Source organism: Oryx dammah, unplaced genomic scaffold (assembly GCF_014754425.2).
Source record: "Oryx dammah isolate SB20612 unplaced genomic scaffold, SCBI_Odam_1.1 HiC_scaffold_26, whole genome shotgun sequence".
NCBI classification, from domain to species: Eukaryota; Metazoa; Chordata; class Mammalia; order Artiodactyla; family Bovidae; genus Oryx; species Oryx dammah.
In genome coordinates, this window is record NW_024070210.1 from 32,148,802 (window position 1) to 32,170,651 (window position 21,850).

Consider the following 21,850-nt stretch of genomic DNA (forward strand, 5'->3'; position numbering starts at 1 on the left):
ATCCCAATATGGGGCATACACACCGAGGAAACCAGAACTGAAAGAGACACATGGACCCCAATGTTCATCGCAGCACTGTTTACAATAGCCAGGACATGGAAGCAACCTAGATGTCCATCAGCAGACAAATGGAGAAGAAAGCTGTGGTACATTTATACAAAGGAATATTACTCAGCTAATAAAAAGAATGCATTTGAATCAGTTCTAGTGAGGTGGATAAAACTGGAGTCTATATAAAGAGTGAAGTAAGTCAGAAAGAAAACCACCAACAGTATATTAATGCGTATGTATGGAGTTTAGAAAGATGGTAACAATGACCCTATATGTGAGACAGCAAGAGAGACACAGATGTAAAGAACAGACTTTTGGACTCTGTGGGAGAAATCGAGGGTGGGATAATTTCAGAGAATAGCACTGAAACATGTATATTATCATATGTGAAACAGATTGCAAGTCCAGGTTTGATGCATGAGACAGGGTGCTTAGGGCTGGAACACTGGGATGACCCTGAGGAATGGGATGGAGAGGGAGGTGGGAGGGGGGTTCAGGATGGGAAACACACATACACCCATGGCTGATTCATGTCAATGTACAGCAAAAACCACTATAATACTATAAAGTAACTAGCCTCCAATTAAAATAAATATATTAATTTTTTTTAAAGTTAGGCTCTAAATGAGAAAAACCCTTATTTATAAGTAATTTAAAAACTAGTGAGTGAGACAGATATACAAACCAATCATAATACAATTTGATAGTTACTATAACAAAGATACACATACACAAAGTGCTACAGGAAATACTACAGAGATTTAGGGGGAAGGGGACAGAGGCTGGTAGAATAATCTGAATGCTACAGTATGGAATAAGAACATAAGGGAGAAATAACTTCCTCTACAGAGAACTGAGAAGTCATACTGAAAAGAAGAGGACTTTTATCTTTTGTCAACTAAGGACTATGTGATTTCTAGAATATATAAATTTGGAATGACTAAAGGTTTTGTCTTTTAATAACAGAATAAGCTAAAAGATTCCACTTTACTTACCAATGTCAGAAGTCACTGGCTCACTGGCCTCACTGACTGAGACACTGACGTTAGCTGTGGCCTGCTGTTGGACTGGAAGGAGCCCAGAGATCATTCTTGACATTATTTCTTGTTCTACCCTGAGGGGAAAAAGTTAAGGATTCCTAAATTTAGTTGAAATATATAAATGGTTAGAAATATCACCCTTAAACATAACTGGTACCCACAGACACAAAAATTTACATGTGAAAGTAGTCTGAAAGCTGAACCTGGAAAAGAAGAAAAAACTCAAAAATATCTCCTAGCTGCTGCTGCTGCTGCTGCTGCTAAGTCGCTTCAGTCGTGTCCGACTCTGTGCGACCCCATAGACGGCGGCCCATGAGGATCCCCCGTCCCTGGGATTCTCCAGGCAAGAACTCTGGAGTGGGTTGCCATTTCCTTCTCCAATGCATGAAAGTGAAAAGTGAAAGGGAAGTCACTCAGTCGTGTCCGACTCTTCATGACCCCATGGACTGCAGCCTACCAGGCTCCTCCGTCCATGGGATTTTCCAGGCAAGAGTACTGGAGTGGGGTGCCACTGCCTTCTCCATATCTCCTAGCAAAACACATCAAATCTCTGTGTTAAAGGTAGTTTATCAAATTAAAATCTTTCTGATCAGTCTAATGAGAAGTTTAAAAGACCTCATAAATTCAAAATAAGGTTAGGTCAATGACTACCTGGCATATCCTGCACCTAAAATGTTGGGGCCCCTACTCTGAAAGCATGTATAAAACCCTAACAAGATCAAAGCTAGAAAAGATCAGCTACACTCTCTTCAAAGAAGTAAATATATATACTGCAACAAGGCAGTTTTCCTCTAAAAAGGGAAAAAATTTATTTTCAAGGTCATTATTAGGAAGGGAAAGTAGGAGAGGAAAAGGAAAGGAAACACAATGGGAGACTGTTTCTGTACATTAGAGATGCTAACAGGCTTCTTAATTATTATTATTGTTATACAAGTAACAGATGTTCATTGTAGAAAAATCAGAGAAAACCTAAAAGCTAAAAAAAAAAAGAGCTCACTCACAATCTCAGATTCAGGAATAAACAATGTTAATTAACAATTTGGTATTATTTTTCAATATTTTTCCCATGCACATTCATTTTTGAGTGAGATCGTCTAAACTACGGTTGCATCCCTGGTATCCTCCTTCATTTATGCACCAGTATGTTATTAATATCTTTCTATATCATTAAATATCCTTTTAAACCCAATCTTGCTAACTGTATTAATAGTCAATTGTATAGTTTATTCCGTAACTTCTTTAAGGCTTCTCACAGGTACAAATAAGTATAAAAATAGAGTTTATAAGTTTATATACATCATATTTACATAATAAAACAGTGCCTTGTTTGCAGTAAGCACTACAAAACAAATGATAAGTATTCTATGGCCTACTGGTAGAACTAAGTATCTCCTTAGGATAAATTTCTGGAAATGAACCACTGGATTAAAGAATGTGAACATTTTTAATGCTTTTGTCACTCAACAATAGTCTCTTTTGCCATAATAGACAGCCTAAGTACAAATATTGAAGAACAGAAATAATACCTCCAACAGTTAGTCAAACCCTTGGCATCACATTAGATGGTGTCCAGTGACTAGTACAGCAAAGAAAAAATTTAATAAACAAAAAAAGACAAGGAAGATATTCAACCAAAACTTAATCATTCTATTTATACTTGCTACTACAATTCTGTTCACCCCAACAACACTATAAACTCACCACTGAATTAAGCTATTTTCCAATGTTTCTTTTCTCTGAATTACTTTATCTAGAGTATCAGTAGTGGGCTGAAAAGTAGAAGCAACTGGCGGAAACGGAGGGCCATTATATTTTGTAGAAACAGCTTTAACACTTCTATTAAACTCCAGAATTGGTTCAGAGTATTCTGAAATTTCATCACATTTTTCTTCTTCCTGGTAATAATTTAAAAAAGAACTATTATATTCAAGTAACTGTTCAACACTTTCAGAATGACAAGTATAGGTAGGGAACTTAAATAGGTGAATTAACCAACACTTCTAAATTAATAAATATCATTTTCTAATTTGGTGGTATCACATTATTTATAACACACACATATGTCATATAAATCACATTGAAGAAAGTCTAATTATACAATTATTTTGTCTTTTAAAACCCATATTCATTTTAAATAGTCAAAAGCAAACTAGAGAACTTGATTATTCCTGCATAAAACATTACTAACATTTCCCCCTATATATTTATTAATTTATTATCATGGTAAAGTTGATACTTCCAAATATTGCTGTTACTCTTATGGAACATATAGTGGAGGACAAAGGAACCTGGTGTGCTATGAGACCCATAGGGTCTCAAAGAGTTGGACATGACTTAGCAACTGAACAGCAAAAATGCAGTTAGGTTATTCTACACATTAATTGTGCCATCACATCAGGATCCAGTGATATTTCCGGAATTTTTAAACTTTCTGTTATGAAAAATATACATGTTTATACATATTTAAAGCTAAAAAAATAGCACTATATATAAATGACAAGAATCCCACCTACCTGTTCCCCCACTTTAAAATTACCAACTCATGACCAGCTCTATGTCATCTATACTTCCCGCATCCACTTTCTCCTTCACGTATCATTTTGAAGTAAATCACAGATATCATATCATTTTATCTGTAAATAATCCAGTGTGTATCTCAAAAAAAGTTAAGGATCTTTAAAAAGTGTAACTCAATAATATTCTCCTATTGAAAAATGAAGTCCACAGCTATTAAAGTGGCAGAGCGAAGGGAGACACACTCCTCTTTGAAGTCCAAATTCTTTGCTATTTCTATAATGTTTCTTTCACTTGTACATTGAACAGCTGTCTAATGTCACTTATACATATTAGGAACATAAAGATAAATAATATTCTTGCCTTCAAGACATTCATGTGGAGCTCACAAGAGAAAACATACCAGTGAGCAAGTAACATAAATATATTACATCTCTCTTAATATTTAAAATAAGGTTTTATTTTATGATCAACAAAGCTAGTCTTAGTTCTCAAAGTCCAAGAAACACGAACAAATGTCTTCTTGAAAGTCTACTGACACGTCATTGTTCAAGCAGTCGCTATGTTCTGTGATCTTTTCTCCCATCCTTTATATAGGTTGGTGCAAAAAGTAATTGTGGTTTCAGGGCCTGAATTTTACCTCATTCTAATTAGGCTCAAACACATCTTTACTAATCAAAATAGAAACCCTGACAATCAATATATTTTTGCCAATAAGTTGGTTTATTTCTCTAGCATATTCAAAAAACTCTTGGAAAGCATTTTCTGCTTCCTGCTGGTTGTAGAAGCATTTTCCTGCAAAAAGTTGTCTAGATGCTTGAAGAAGTAGTTGTTGGTTAAGGAGAGGTCAGGTGAATACAGCAGATGAGGCAAAACTTCATAGGCCAATTCATTCAATTTTTGAAGCACTTGTTGTGTGATGTGTGGTCAGGTGTTGTTGTGGAGAAGAACTGGACCCTTTCTGTTGACTAATGCTGGTTGCAGGCATTGCAGTTTTTGGTGTATTCTCATCAATTTGCTGAGGATACTTCTCAGACGCACTGGTTTTGCCAGGATTCAGAGAGCTAGAATGGATCAGACCAGCAGCAGATCACCCAACAGTGACCATTACACTTTTTTTGGTGCAAGTTAGGCTTTGCAAAGTGCTTTGGAACTTCTTCTCAGGCTAACCACTGAGACGGTTGTTGCTGGTGGTATAAAATCCAATTTTTATCATACATCACAATCTGATCAATAAACAGTTCACTGTTGCGTAGAAAAAGAGAAGGTAACACTTAAAAAAGATGAATTTTTTTCCTTTGTAGGCAGCTCACGAAACAACCACTTATCAAGCTTTTTCACCTTTCCAATTTGCTTCAAATGCCAAATGACCACAGAATGGTCAGCATTGAGTTCTTGGGCAACTTCTCATGTAGTTGTAAGAGGGTCAGCTTTGATGGTTGCTCTCAATTAGTTGTCAACTTCCATTGGCTGCCCACTACACTCCTTCTCTTCAAGGCTCTCATCTCTTTTACAAAACTTCTTGAACTGCCACTGCCCTTTATATTCATTAGCAGTTCCACTGCACTTTACATTCATTACCATTCATTCAGTTCAGTTCAGTTCAGTCACTCAGTCATGTCCAACTCTTTGCGACCCCATGAAATGCAGCACATCAGGCCTCCCTGTCCATCACCAACTCCCAGAGTTCATCAGCAGGGGCCAAATGCATTGCTGATGTTGTGAGTTGTCTCCTCTGCTTCATAAGCAATTTTGAACTTGAATAAGAAAATCACTCGAATTTGCTTTTTGTCTAACATCATTTCAATAGTCTAAAATACATATAAAGAGCAAGTAATAATTCATTAGCAAAAAACATAAAGCAAGAAATGTGCATTAAAATGATGTATAATATAACCACATTTAAGAATATATTTCAATATCAAGTGGCAAAGTTTAACAATGCAAAACCACAATTAGTTTTGTACCAATCTAATAGTTTACTTCCTCCTAATTTTTCTCTTTCTATTTAACCATTTCTATCATTTCTATAACTCTTCCTGCTATATGGGCTCTTCTCCTGGATTTCAGACCCCTCCAAACATTTTTCCTCAATATGAACTAAGCAGTAACTTTGTCAATGATCCAGAAATTAAAACAGACAAATGTAATAGAAGAAGGAACAGACTGGAGAGAAGCAAACCAAAGGGAATAAAAAAGAAAAAGGAAGTAGGAAGCAAGAGAGATGAGATGCAGGTGGGAAACAGCTAACAATCAAGTTCCATGGAGGCAGCTAGGTGATAAAACTTTCCTGATGGCTCAGCAGGTAAAGAATCTGCCTGCAATGCAGGAGACACAAGAGATGCAGGTTTGATCCCTGGGTCAGAAAGATTCCCTGGAAGAGGAAATGGCAACCCACTCCAGTATTCTTGCCGGGAAAATTCCATGGACAGAGGAGCCTGGTGGGCTTCAGTTCATGGGGGTCTCAAAGAGTCGGACACGACCGAGCAACAAAGCATAAACACTGTACTATAGAAAAACAACCTTAAAATTTTTAAATATATTTAACTGCAAAGTAAAAGGAAGCTTCTCAAAGTACTATAATATAATACTGATGGTCAAAAGATACTCAACCATCAGAAAAAAGGCAAGAGTGTCATTACCTCTCACAACTCCTTTTCAACACTGCACTAAGAAGTCCCTGCTAATGTAATCTGACAAGAAAAGTAAATTAAAGGTATACAGATTGGGAAGAAATAAAACTACCTTTATTTGCAGATGACATGATTATATATGTAGAAAATCTAAAAAGAAACAACAAAAGACTCCTGTTTTTAAATAGCAATTATGGCAACGTTGTAGGAATCAAGGTTAACATACACAAGTCTATCACTTTCCTATATATCAACAATGAACAAGTAGAATTTGACATTAAAAACGCAATACCATTTACATTAGCATGCTCCCTTAAAATGAAATACTTAGGTATAAAACCTACAAAACCTGTACAAGATCTATGAGGAAAACTATATAATTCAAATGAATGAAATAAAAAACTAAATAAGTTGAGAAATATTTCATGTTCATGGAGAGGAAGACTAAATAACATTAAGATGTCAGTTCTACCCAAACTGATCTATAGAGTCAATGTAATTCCAAGAAAAATCTCAACAAGTTATTTTGGAGATATCAACAAACTTACTCTAAGAGTTATATGGAGAAGCAATAGACCCTGAATAGCTAATATGATATTGAAGGTGAAGAATAAAGTTGGAGGACTGACAACACCCAACTTCAAGACTTACTATAAAGCAACAATAATCAAGGCAGTTGTTTTATCTGGCAAAACAGCAGACAAATCAATGGAACAGGATAAAGGACCCAGAAATAGATCCACATAAATATAGTCAACTACTCTATGGCAAAGGAGTAAAGGCAATACAATGGAGCAAAGATAGTCATTTCAACAAATGGCGCTGGAACAACTGGACATTCACAGGCAAAAAAATAAATTTAGACACAGAGCTTACACCCTTCACAAAAATTAACTCGGAATGGATTATAGGCCTAAAATTAAAATGCAAAACTATAAAACTAGAGATAACACAGGAGAAAACCTAGATGACTGTGGGTATGGCAATGACTTTTTAGTTCAGTTCAGTCACTCAGTCATGTCCGACTCTTTGTGACCCCATGAACCACAGCACACCAGGCCTCCCTGTCCATCACCAACTCCCAGAGTTTACCCAAACTCATGTTGGTGATGCCATCTAACCATCTCATCCTCTGTCGTCCCCTTCGCCTCCTGCCTTCAATCTTTCCCAGCATCAGGGTCTTTTCAAATGAGTCAGCTCTTTGCATCAGGTGACTTTTTAGATATAAGACCAAAGGGACAACCCATGAAAAAACTAACTGATAAGCTGGACTTCATTCAAATTAAAAATTTTTGCTCTGTTGAAAAGAATGTCAAGAGAATTAGAAAATAAGCTACAGACTAGGAGAAAATATTTGCAAAAGACACACTGTTAACCAAAATACACCAAAAAACTCTTAAAACTCAATAATAAGAGAACAACCCAAACTTTAAATTGGGCCAAAGACCTTCGGACAGCTCACTGAAGAGGTACAGATGGCAAACAAGCATTTGAAAAGATGCTCCACATCATGTGCCATCAGGGAAATGCAAATTAAAACACAATAATATAGCATTACACACCTGTTAGAATAGACAAAATCTGGAATACTGACAATACCATATGCTGGTAAGGATATGAAAAAGCAGGAACTATCATTCATTGTTGATGAGAATGCAAAATGGTACAGCAAGGATGACAAGACAGTTTAGTGGTTTCTCACAAATGCAAAGATACTTTTACCATATAAGCCAGCAATTGTGCTCCTTGATAACTACCCAAAGGAGTTAAAAACTTATGTCACAGATACTTATGGCAGCTTTATTCATAATTGCCAAAACTTGTAAACAACCAAAATGTCCTTTAGTAGGTGAATGGATAAACTGTGATCCATTTAAACAATGGAATATTACTCAGTACTAAAAAGAAATGAGTTTTCAAGCCATGAAAAGATATGGAGTAAGTAAATATTACTGAGAGAAAGAAGCCAATCTGAGAAAGCTACATACTATATGATTCCAAGTATATGACATTCTGGAAAAGACAAAAGTATAAAGACAGGAAGAATATCAATGGTTGCTAGGCACAGGGGTGGGTAAGGGAAAGGATAAATAGAACACAGAGGACCTGGGGGCAGAGAAAATACTCTGTGTAACAGTATAATGATGAATATATTTTTCCAAATCCATAGACTGTACAACATAAGGTCACCTACATACTTTGAATATGATGTGTCAGTGTAGATACATCAACTTTAACAAATTATAATTGTTAGGATATATTGATAATGGGGGAAGCTTTGCATGTGTGGATGTAGGGAACATACAGATAATTTCTGTACATCTCTCTCAATTTTGCTGTGAACCAAAACTGCACTAAAAAAAAAAGGTCTCAGGGGAATCCCCTGGCAGTTCATATGTTGCATGGTACAGCAAAAAAAAAAAAAAAAAAAAGTTAAAAAAAAATAAGATAATCAAGTCACATGAAAAAAATACTAGAAAAATAAATTCACAGGACTGCTAAGCTTTGTTACCTGTACAATATCAATTACTTCATCAAAGTTCATTCCTGGAAACTCCATCTCTTCTTCATCTGCCTTCGTAAATTCTGGAGCCTAAGAAAGCATTTTCAGAAAGTTTTTGTTGCAAATTATACCTAATTTACCGTAATACCACCCACAGCATAAGCTTATAATTACATGCCTCTATTTTTTATGTTGATATCCTGCTCAGAAATGATGTAATTAGTAAATGAAATCCAAGCCAGCCTTTAAGCCATTAAGTTATCATTTCAACAGCTATAAAAAATTAGGTATCAAAAAAAAAAAATTAGGTATGAAAAAAAAAAAATTAGGTATCAGTTTTTCTATCAAGGACTCCATCAACAAACCAACTTAAGTCAACTGATCAAGTTAATTATTGCGATTTTTCTCCTAAAGAAAAATGTTTATATGGATATATAAGTTTACATATATACAAACTCACAAAAAGACAAAGAATCAAATAATTTATAAAAAAAATAAAGAAAACAATTATTTTACAAATTTAGCCTCCAGGCCTCACAATATATAACCTAGTTATCAAAAACCACGATAGACAATTCCTTAGAGCACAATGACTAATAGTCTAAAAAATTATTATTTGAAATTATATACGTTCTAATAAACTTCTAGTTAAAAAATGCTGATGAAAAATTAAATTAGGCACAAATGGCATTTGGGGTCATTCTATTTTCACTACTTTTGATTGTGAAAAATTGATGTTCTTCCTCTCCTTAAAACGATATGCTCAGTGACTAAATTTGCTTAGAACAGATGAAACCCAAGGAAAAGTTCCAGTGCTAGTCTTAATTCTGTCATTCAGTCACAAGCAGCGAATAACTATTTAGAAAGAGATGCACATTTTTGCATCATGTCAATAGTTTGATGACAAAGCAACATCCCAAAACATGAATTCCAATTGTCATTATAAAATTCACATTCAGGAAAACTATAATTCCCATTTAAATCAAGAGTCTTCTCCAAAGAGACAGAAATTAATTCCTCACACATGAGTCTTACAGCTGAAGTTGCCAAAAAGTTACACTAAGGATGATCACTTTCAAAATGTTGATAAATGTAAAGGTCTTGAACTCTTTTTTTCAAGTTCATAAGCAATTTCAAATTTGTTTTGAATCTTTTCCTTAAAACCTAAATAATTAAAATCTATTATAATGGGAGACTTTGCACAGAATATCAGTTAAAGTCTATAATCAGATTGTTCAAAGATATATGATACATTCCTAAGTAATACCTGTATCCAGGTTCTCAAAGGAGGAGAAGATGCTTCTTTGGGACTAGAAGGAGACAGACCGACCTCAGCACTACCATTAGAGATGCTGTCAATGTCTACATTGGGTAATACCTAAAACAGAACACAACATCCAGCTTTCAGTTCAGCACTTTGACTCAAATATCTGTGAATCTATGTATCAATAACATATTTAATTTTTTATTGCAAAGTCAATGGATAACAAATTTAAATTATGAAAGCATATTTTACAAAAACTGGAAAATAAAAGGGAAACACAAAGAATCCTACTTAAGACAACTTCATTTTTACTATCCCCCTTATCTTTTTATTATCCGCTGCTGCTGCTAAGTCGCTTCAGTTGTGTCCGACTCTGTGCGATCCCATAGACGGCAGCCCACCAGGCTCCCCTGTCCCTGCGTATCCATAGCTAAAATCTAAAACTGTTTCATTCCAGATTTTCCATTGTAATCAGGTCATAAATGCCTTACTATACTACCATATAGACTTCATAATTATATTTTAAATGATTGTACATATGCCTTTATTATTTTATCATTTCCTGTTGGTAAACATTCAGGATATTCCTTATATACTCACTATTTGATAGACAGAAATATATCACTCCAAAAAATTTCATATATATGTAAGGGTTTTATTCCCTGACTTTGAATTATTTCATTATGATATACAGTCAGACATAAGAGTAACTTCTTGAGCCAAAAAGCATAATTATTTAAGATTCTTGGTAATTACTACTGAAATGCAATCCAAAAGAGATCTCTTTCCATCATCAAAACCATAATCAGTCACCCAAGTTTCACTGAAATTAGATAACAGAAGTATTTCAGAAAGAACAGTTTTTAAATGGAGATATATTATTGTTATCTTAATTTGCACTACCATGGTAACTAGCAAGATTTAAATTATTCAATTTGATATCTTATAAACTCTGTTTCCTCTAGAGTCTTACATGTTTTGAATATGAATTTCCTCTTATGTTTTCTTACTAATTTATGGAGGTTTTTATATTTAAAAATAAACCTATCATATTCCTTTCATATGTTCTCACTGTATGTCACTTCCATTTTTATTTAGAAGTTTTTTACATATATAAGTTTTAAATTTTATAGAATCAAGTCTGCTTTCTATTATATCTAAGTTTCCTCCTCTCATATCCAGACTTAGCTTCAGTTTTGATAAGCACCGCATGTAGTTATCTTCTAATTCTTGTTTTTATATTTTGTAGCTATACTTTAGCCTATTGCCTATTTGGATCTCATTTGATACATACAGTAAAAATTTAGAGTCTAAAACTGATCCATTTCTACACTGCTAACCAATTATAACATACGTCATTTCTTTTAAGAGAATCCTATTTCTCATTGACTAATGAAGTATTACATACTACATTCTTTTTAAAAACTAAGAATATTTCTTAAATGGGACCAGTATCAAAACACTAAACTCTTTGTTCTTTCAAATATCAAAATGATCCTAAAGTTCAAGTTTAAAAAAAAAGTAATGGCTTTTATTTTTTAAATACAATTTCATTTAAATCATACATTAACTTAGGAAGAATTGACAACCTGAATATTTAAATTCACATACAAGTTCTGTCCCCATTCATCCAAGTCCTCATATATGTTTGTGTAAAGGTTAAAGTTTAATTATATAAACACTGTAAGCCTTTTAAAAAATTAATTATAACATACTGTTCAATTATTCCCTTTGGAATATCATCAGGTCACCAGGATATGAGTCACTGGCTTAGAAAAGGTAGCTTAAACCATGCAGAACAAGGATAGTGATATCATATAAATATCATAGTTTTAAAGAATGAAAGATCCATCAGGAAAGCAAAGTCTTCATGAAGCAATACAACAGATTTTAAGTATTGAAGTTATGCCAAAGGTTTTATTTCTTAAACTTTTCTGGTCATACACACTGCATACCTGTACAGAAAGCTGAGGAGGATCCCTTTTTTCTGACTTCATTTCTACAACTGCTATGTTAGGTTTCTTTACTCCAGGTTCTATCTTTCGAGATGATGGTGGAATTGAAGTTGTCACTGTTACAGGGTGTGGCTTATTTACAATTACCCCAGCAGGTGGCATGGAATCACTATTACTTTGGGTTTGTCCTGAAAAATTCAGGGGAGAAAAGGAGTCAACCATTTCAGAAATAAAGAGAAAATTCTAATATATAACCTAGATCTTTATGGTTAAATTCTCACATGAAAGGAAAGCACTGCCTTTCCTTTCCCTCTGCAATCATCTTTCCCTCTATCATCACTATCGTCATGATCCTCACCATGTCAGCCCTTCCCCAGTGACCAACATTTACTAGGCACTCATATGTACTAAACACTTCACATCCACCATCTAAATTAAATAAGCCTATGAAGTATTAATATTATCCACACTTTACAGCTGAGGAAACAGAAATTTAGAAACATAATTTGCTGAAGGTCATAATAGTGTGTAAGAGGCAAAGGCAAGACTGAAATATACTGCATTATGTTGCATTATTTTTATTCTCAAATTTTCATAGAGCAAAAATGGACAGAAATAAAACCAACAACAAAATGCTAGTGTCTACCAATAAATATCATGTAGGCCTACTATTTGGTAACTATCATAGCCAATCAAAATTTTTGTTACCTTTCACTTCAAAATTTCCATTTGTTTCCTATATTTCAAAGTAAAGAGGGAGCAGTGCTCTCACTAAAAGCACAGACTCTAAAAATCACATGGCCTGGGTCTGAATATAACTAATCTATCTACTCCACTCTAACTATGTGGCCTGAGAAATCAGTAAACTCTTCTGTGCCCTAGTTCCTTCATTTATAAAACTGGTACATTACCATGTGTTTTATAGGATGGATTAAATAAGCTAATTTATACAAAGTACTTAGATCTATACCTGGTACACAGTAAGGACTTTATAAGTATTGCTTATTATTTTAGTAGAAGACATGGTTGAACAGACTGCTACCAAGTTGATATGTCATTAACCCATAATATCAAAAATAAAAAATTCTCTCGTGGTGGAAAATATTCATATTATATATATACAAATATTCACAATAATTCATCAAAATTAAGAATTGCAATGACATTAAAAGGAAAAATAGCTAACTAGATTTGAAGAGCTGCTGCTGGTGCTGCTAAGTTGCTTCAGTCATGTCCGGCTCTGTCCGACCCCATAGATGGCAGCCCACCAGGCTCCCCCGTCCCGGGGATTCTCCAGGCAAGAACACTGGAGTGGCTTGCCATTTTCTTGTCCAATGCATGAAAGTGAAAAATGAAAGTGAAATTGCTCAGTCATGTCTGACTCTTAGTGACCCCATGGACTGCAGCCCATCAGGCTCCTCCATCCATGGGATTTCCCAGGCAAGAGTACTGGAGTGGGTTGCCATTGCCTTCTCCATTTGAAGAGCTAGGGTATTATCAAAAATTATTTGTTCAACTTTTACAATGATGGGTCTGAGAGAACTCAAATAAGTTAGTAACAAACTCTTAGCTTAGAACACACAGCTACAAAATTTTTACTTATCATAGCTTAGTCCAAAAGTACATAAAAGGTAATTCAAAGTATTTCTCCTAAGGTACGATGATATTAAACCAATCAAAATCCTTAAATTCTTTAATTATTATGAATGTTTATGACATGTCTAGCTTCCCTGGTAGCTCGGCTGGTAAAGAATCTGCCTGTAATGCAGGAGACCCCGGTTCCATTTCTGGGTCAGGAAGATCCACTGGAGAAGGGATAGGCTACCCACTCCAGTAATCTTGGGCTTCCCTGGTGGCTGAGCTGATAAAGAATCCGCCTGCAATGCGGGAGACCTGGGTTTGATCCCTGGGTTGGGAAGAGTCCCCTGGAGAAGGGAGCGGCTACCCACTCCAATTGTATTCTGGCCTGGAGAATTCCATGGACTGTATAGACCATGGAGTTGCAAAGAGCTGGACACAACTGAGCAACTTTCACTACTTTCATGACATGTTTAAACATTATTTTAATTTCATCTACAGCAATATACTATAAAATAATGTAAGATTGTTTCCTGTGAGTGAAAATATAACATCATTTCAGACACTGCTGCTAGACAAAGTAAAACATATCCTGAAGCCCTATTCCCAAATATAAGCAACACATAAAGGAAAAGTACATGACTACTGTGTCAATACCATTTTGTAAGTTATGTTATTGCCGAATAGAATTTTTAAATTATGCCATATATTTTGTTGGGTCTTACCTAAAAGAACTGCCATAGGAATCAGATGACCTTCCAGTGTACCTGAAAAAGTAGGCATTTCCCGGCTTGGGCTGAACAAATACTGCTGATCACCAGGAGACAGTGCAGTAATAGAATGTTGCAACTTAGACTCCACCTTTGTAGGTTTCGTGGCAGAAAAATCTGTTTGTGTTCTTATAGACTTTACTTTAGTGCCTATAATCATCATCAATGGCAGATATTTTAAAATATTGTTTGAACATCTGCAAATATAGCAACTCTTCTCCACAGAAAGATCTCACTCTATGTAACAAGGTTACAGGACCCCAAAATACAAGTAACATATAAATCAAGGAGTGACAAACTTTTTATTAAGTGGCCAGATAGGATATATTTTAGCCTCATGGCCCAAGTGGTCTCAGTGACAACATCTCAATTCTACTGTAGCATGAAAGCACTCATAGACAAATACGTAAATGAATGTGTACCTATGTTCCAACAGAGCTTTATGTATAAAAACAGGCATGTAGCCTGCAGGTTGTGGTTTTTCAATCTCTGAATAGATGCAACAACTTGTGCAAATAATATGATAGAAAAGATACAATGACTACGGGAATTGCCTATTAAGACTCTGTGCTTCCAATTCAGGGAACCTGGGTTCAATCTCTGGTCAGGGAACTAAGATCCCACATGCTGCATAGTGCAACCAAAAAATAAAGACAAAAGTTAAAAAAAAGAAAAAACAAAGAAATGATATAATGACTACGAAAAAATGTTAAGATTTGAAAGAATATTCAGCATGTTTACTTAACTCACATTTTTTCGAACAGGTGTAAAAAAGTTAAAGATCATTTTTGGAATTGAAAAATTTTTTCATCCTCTCATTCTGAATAACCAGACTTTATCCTTGGAAATAATGTAAAGATAATCAAATTCTATACTTATTAAAACCTTGCAAAAGTCAAGTAAAAGTGTAAAGGAAAAGAAACTAAAATCTTTTCTAAATTAAATTAATACCTGACATTACTACATTTTTAGTTTTAATATATGAGTAGTTTTATAAATCTGGACTTGTAAATAGTTTTATGATACCAGGAAGAAAAATTTTAGTACTACATCTAAAATTTTTTTATCGCCTTCTCGAGTATTCATTCTTTCAACTGAATATTTTTCTTACAAGTTTATTTAAAATATATTCTCTCAGCATTTAAAATGTGTTTGCCATCATTCCAGACAAAGGGAATACAAGTACTGAATAAAACAAACTGTACTCATGTAGCTTATAACTTAAGGAAAAAAATTGATAAAAATAAAACATCAGATAGTGAAAACTGCTATGAAGAGCAATATGCAGAGGAAGGGAATAGAGAGGGTTAGGTGATGATATTTTGGATGAGATGGTCAACATAGACCTCTCTGAGGAGCTAACAGCTAAGAACAGAGATTGAAAGAACTCAAGATTGAGCCATGCAAGGGTCTATGGGAAAAGCTCTCCAGGCAGGGGAAATAACAGGTACCAGGGCCCAAAGAGGAGGCTGTATCCATAGGTTCTCAATCACTTTATCATTAAGAGTTAATTCATACAGTGATTTTTGGATTTGAAAGCATTTTAAAACCTTGGGTCATTTTTTGCAAAAGTTTCCAAATCCCAAATGTAAGTTAACAGCAAGCTTTAATAAATCAAGGAAACATTAGTGTAAACATCATCCAAAAAGCCTACTAAAATAAAATCTATAAGATTTCTAGATAAACTGACACCCTATATGATCAATTAACTTTTGTAAAGGAAAGGAAAAATAAAGCAACCACCAACTCACAAGACAGGATCAGAAAGGAAAATGAACTGGGATCCACGAGTTACGGCATATTATCAAAGTAGCTTACAGACTGCTAAAGCACAAGCTGAGAAACTTCAAACTGTAACCAAAGTCAACAGACTCAATACTTAACTAAAAGTTATATTTAAATATGCTAGTGAAATGGTATGCGTGAATCAAAACATATAGTGATAAATAAAGATATTTTTACTTGTATATAAACATGATAAAGAATTTTTCACTTCTGCTACTTAAGGTTCTTTGAGAACAAACCAAACTTTAAAAGTGCCCATAAGCACTTTTATGCTCATCTTTCTGTCCATAAAGAACATGATAGACTAAGATCTGCAAGAACAGTCTACATTCCCTATTATTATAATTTAAATTGCTTAAGAGTCATCATCTCATAAATTTTATCATGTTTATCTGAAGATACCATCTAATACTACTTTTCCCCCCAATATTTTGAGTCTGGTCTGTTTTTTCCTACTCTCCTGGAAGGAAATATTTCCATCCCTAAGCATGATATAATTTGAATGTATTAATAAATAAATAGCAAAAATTAAACTTTATATATTAAACTGATAACCACAAAAAATGAGGTTTCATACCTTTAACTCGTTCTATTACTTTTGGTCTCTGTGGTCTGGACTTAGGAGATGGAGACTTAGGAGAATTAAATCTGAGATATGGTCCTTTTTTAAGAGTGCTGCGGTGACCCTGATAAACTGGTTTTCCATAGATTTGTAACATATAATCCTTGTCTTGCACCACTGTGGTTGCTTTCAAAAATCCCTAAGTACACAAAGGTATTCAACTCATCAGCAAAATAGTCATCAAACACTTGTCTCATTTTTCTAAAACCTCCTTTTGCCAGCTTAAGTACTATATTAAGAATGATCAGATCAGGAAAATCCTCTATATTAAATAGCTCTTAAATTCTGGAGACAATTTCCAAATTGCAGTTTTAAAGTTTTCAAAAGCATGAAAATTAAAGATAAAAATCATTTACCCAAGAAACATGAAGATTCTTACACTACTAAGCATATTTTCAGTACCAAAAAGAAAGTTTAAACACATTTTACATCTGAAAGTGGTAACTTTCAAGTACAGTAAAATGACACAAACCAAGTCTTTAAATAATTTTCTACATTTCTGATCCCACCTTCAATCATAATCTAAATGCCACAGAAAAGCAGCATTTATTGAATATCTGCTGAGCACCAAGCACTGAATTAATTAGATGCTTTATTAATCTCCCCAACAATCCATGTTTGGCATTAACAAAGTTACTACTCAGAGCAGCCAAAAAATTCCCTCCATAGTGTCTAGTACCTTGCCATGCAATCATTGGGCACTGAACAGACATTTATTAAACTGAAAAATAACCAAACAAAAATACACACACATATACAATTCTGAATACCATGAACTAAAAAAATCTAATTTTTGGACGATGATTTCTAAATAAATCCAGTATAACTGAAATACTATGTCAACTCAAAAGGAAAGAATGGTGTACTTTGTGCAATAATTTCTAAATTACAGATATCAAAAACTCTAAATATCAGTAAAGACGGTTTTCATTTGTATAGCCATTCATATTTTTAAAACATTTTCACAGTCATTTCATTACTTATATCTTTAATAATTATGCAACATTTACATCACAAAACCAGATTAGGATCTTACTTCTCTTCTCTCTTTCTGCAAGCTTGAAGCAGGCATGCTCGAAGCAGGCATGCTCCTTATAGATGGATTTCGAAGCTGATCCTCTTTTTGTTTTTGAGAATGTTTTCTTGGAATTACAGAGTTGTTTACAGTTTTATCTTGTGTGTTGGTTTTAATATATTTATTCATGTTGTGAGCTCTCTTGTTCCTTTCATTCTTCTGATCAAATCTCTTTTGTTCATAATCTTTTCTTGTCAGTTCATCCTTAATATAACCAAAACTAAAATTACTTAAAATCTATCCAAGTAGTAACACTTCACATCCAAAGTTGTTGTTGTTTAGTTGCTAAGTTGTGTCTGACTCTTTAGCGACCCCATGGACTGTAGCCCACCAGGCTCCTCTGTCATGGTATTTCCCAGGCAAGAATACTAGAGTAGGTTGGCATTTCCTTCTCCAGGGGACCTTCCTGACCCAGGGATCAAACCCATGACTCCTATGTCCCCAGCACTAGCAGGCAGATTCTTAACCACTGAGGCATCATGGAAGCCCATTTTTTCCTACTGTTATAGAAATATGATTTAGCAGTTTTAAAAGCTTTATAAATAAATGATATTGGTTCACATATGAATAAAAATTCTTTTTAGAATAAACAAAAAATTTAAAAGACTAGTATTTTATGGAGCAGAGGAATGAGAAACAGGAGATGATCTTCAGGGATAAGAGGGCAATTTTTCATCATAGAGGTTTTTATACTTTTTGATATTTAAACCATATGAATATAGTAACTTCAAAAATTAAATTAAAAAATAAGTTTTCAAAAAGTAAAAATTTTGTAAGAAAGCTCTGAGATATTTATAAATTAGAAGTTACTTGAAGGTTTAAAGAAGCATATTTTGCATGAAATCTACTGTTAGAGTTACATATATTGCTAGTCATCTGAAGAACCATACGTGAACTCCAAGTCTTTTGACCCATAGGTCAATTTTTCCTCTGGTGCATCACATAGCAGCTAATATAAACTCTTTATGTATTGGAGATACATATTCTTAAAACAACAGTGTTCAAAAAAAAAAGATGATCCAGAGAGATGATATGGGGTGGGAGGTGGGAGGGGGATTCAGGATTGGGAGCTGGTATACACCCGTGGTGGATTCATGTCAATATATGGCAAAACCAATACAGTATTGTAAAGTAAAATAAAGTAAAAAAAAAAAAAATGTATTTTGGACCGCTCCCTGGTAGTCCAGTGGTTAGGACTCTGTGCTTTCACTGTCAAGGGCCCAGATTCAAACCCTGGTCAAGAAAGTAAGATCCCAAAAGCTGCATGGTGTAGCCATAAAAAAAAAAGAGAGAGAGAGACAACAAACAAAACCACACACACACACACACAAACACAACCTCCCCACCCTCCCCAAAAGAGTGTATTTTAGTGTTTAATGCTACGGAAGCCAAACTAACACTTCACCCTGCTACAACTGTGAGTAAGCATATACACATATCTTACAGTCAGGAAAAAAACACTTTGCACCTCCAGGTAAAAATGAGTTAACTTGTCTCGTTTTGCTTAAAAATACATAAAATATTGAGAAATTTCCTTTAAATTACTGACCACCTAATAAAAAGAACTCTCCTGAATTTTTGCAATACTAATGTCTGTAGATACACCATAAGATGTGTGGAAGTGAGAAAGTGCCAATTTTTCCATCTGGAACCGACTTCTCTAAACACACTAACCTTAGAGATTTTTGCGGAGTATTCTACTTTTAAGTAACTTTGATGCTTTTACTTTGGTAAGCCAATGCTTCTAAATCTGCTGTCTTCCTAAGTATACCTTTTTATGTCTACTTTCTTTTCCAAATGCTTTTGCTAAATTTTCTTTGAAATCACTCATATTTTAGTAGTTGTCTACAATTTTCCAGTTAACAGCCATAATATAATTTATGAGACAAAGCACATGCTGAATAAAATGGACCTTATTACTAATAAGTACAATGGGTGATAAGAGTGAAATTAAGACTTATAAGTATACTTATAAGGAATATTTTGAGAATAGCTATGATACTTATAAATTGGAGTCAATGGTATCTCTTAAGAATTCACTTAATTCTTTTCAATACCTACTTGAATTTCTGCAGAAATCGTTTTAATCCAGTCATCTACAGTCTTTTTGATCCGAATCTTCTCTGATATCTCCCTACAAAAGAGAAAAAATAATTTTCTTAGATTAACATTAAAGGTTCTAAGAACAGATCTCCTATCTAACTTTGAATCTATTGTGTAGCCCAATAGCCTTCATTTGAAAAGGAAAAGCCAATGTTATTAGTTTCATCAAATGTTTCAAGGATGCCTACAAACATATGTAGATTCCAGTGAATACGTACCAAAAAGAGAAAAAAAAAAATAAAGGGAAAATTAACACCAGTGAAAAATAATAGCAGCATGCATATAACTAAATTCCAATTTTATAACAAGCCCACACTATCAAAGGCAATGAAGAATCTTTTCTAAACATCAAAACACATTAAAGCAAAAGGAAGTGCTTAGAAAAAAAATGAAGAGAGCCTGTAAACTGGCAGTTTCATAAAAAAACCTTGGGATGCCAACATCCTGTCCTACCTGTTGTTGGATAGAGCATTGATAAATGAATACATGGCAGCTCCATCCTTGGCACGAATTATAGCTTCCAGATTTTCTTCAAGTACTTTTTTATTATTTTGTACTCCTCTTAAAATCTTCTCAGCATCTTTCAATACAGATCTTGTATTTGTTATTTGAAGCTTAATGGAATTCCGTGGAAGATCCGCAAGCCCTGACATCTGAGATTCTTTCAACTTAAAAGATAAAAAGGCAAGAATATCAACATGTAAAACTTATATTCATATTTTAATCCACATAAGAGCTGTCAGTATAGTTTTGGGCATATACTATACCAGTCTAAGGAATGAATTTGTCAAATTGAAGAGCTATAAAAGAATACTCGGCAACTAAGGTTTCTTTCCATTTAGATGTATACTGTGAATGTTCAGTGAAATGGGGCTAGGAAGCCCATAGTAGTTCAGTGGCCTATAAAAGCTCTATCTGGTGAAGAAAGCTAACAAATTAACAGCAAGTTGGCTCTGGGTAGGCAGGGCAGACAATGTGAACTGGATAAACAAGGGCCATTCATATTCCCCTTCCACCTTCCTTCCTCTCCAACAGAGGCTTGAGAGTGACAGTTGGCCATGTAGCTCACTCTTAGCCAAGAAGTAGGAAGTAGAAATCACCTGCAGAGGGCTTTTGGAAAAGTTCTGCAAGGGAAACAAGCTGGGCTGACACGTCTTTCAGTGCTCTGTCTTCATCCTCCTCCTGCTTTGTCTTGGCAACTTTATTTCTTCATAATTTTTACCTTTGCTCATCATTAATTTCAAGACTTTGTTCGCACTTTACCTGGAGTATGCTATTTGTTTCTTTCCTCTTTTGATCAAGTTCATGAAGAATATCATCAGACTTCTGCACAGTCACTTTAGCTGTTCCTAGTTCTTCATAGGAAGGAAATCTTTGAGTGGCTATAGTATCAATGCTGAAAAAGATTTCAAAGTAAAGTTTTCTAAACTGCCATAAATTCAGTAAACATTTGATGATATAAATCTTTGATACATTCTTAGTTATATGAATTCTAAATGGGTCCTATTAAAATTGCACAAAGAATCAGTCAATTATGTGGTTAAACATACAAAACACAAAATTGCAAGAAACAAAATTACTCTGACCAGATTGGTTTAAGAATAGTAGGAAAAGAGCAGAAAATGGTTTTGCTTTGAAGAAACGAATGTGCAGAAGCACTTCTAGAATGGTAGAGTAATAATCTCTAAAAATCTACTCCTGAATAAAAGCAAACAAAACACTAGCAAAAATGGTCAAATCAGCTTTTTCACAATGGTGGAAATTAAACAAAAGCTTGTAGGAACATTTACTTAACAAAAATGGATGACAAGAACAGCAAGCTCTATGGTATTTTAAATTACTCTATTCCCAGAGGCCTTTCTCCAACTCTGAGTAGCTTTGAAAATCAACAGCCTCATCATCACTGTAGCTGTGAAAACTGACAGCCTCACAGCCACTAAAAGGGTGGAAAAAGCGT

General features: G+C 34.5%; 1 protein-coding gene across 5 annotated transcripts in view; it reads right to left on the bottom strand.

Annotated features, from left to right (window-relative positions):
• The window catches only part of KIAA0586 (KIAA0586 ortholog), a 140,137-nt gene that overhangs the window by 90,772 nt on the left and 27,515 nt on the right, over positions 1 to 21,850 (bottom strand). For all 5 annotated transcript variants that reach the window (XM_040226337.1, XM_040226336.1, XM_040226334.1 and 2 more), the window contains 11 exons: positions 21,157 to 21,289; positions 20,347 to 20,561; positions 19,852 to 19,924; positions 17,752 to 17,994; positions 16,671 to 16,854; positions 14,264 to 14,458; positions 11,961 to 12,148; positions 10,009 to 10,119; positions 8,751 to 8,831; positions 2,793 to 2,986; positions 1,047 to 1,165 (listed from right to left, as the gene is read on the bottom strand). In XM_040226337.1, coding sequence (XP_040082271.1) covers positions 1,047 to 1,165; positions 2,793 to 2,986; positions 8,751 to 8,831; positions 10,009 to 10,119; positions 11,961 to 12,148; positions 14,264 to 14,458; positions 16,671 to 16,854; positions 17,752 to 17,994; positions 19,852 to 19,924; positions 20,347 to 20,561; positions 21,157 to 21,289 — 1,736 coding nt within the window. The remainder of the gene's footprint in view (positions 1 to 1,046; positions 1,166 to 2,792; positions 2,987 to 8,750; positions 8,832 to 10,008; positions 10,120 to 11,960; positions 12,149 to 14,263; positions 14,459 to 16,670; positions 16,855 to 17,751; positions 17,995 to 19,851; positions 19,925 to 20,346; positions 20,562 to 21,156; positions 21,290 to 21,850) is intronic.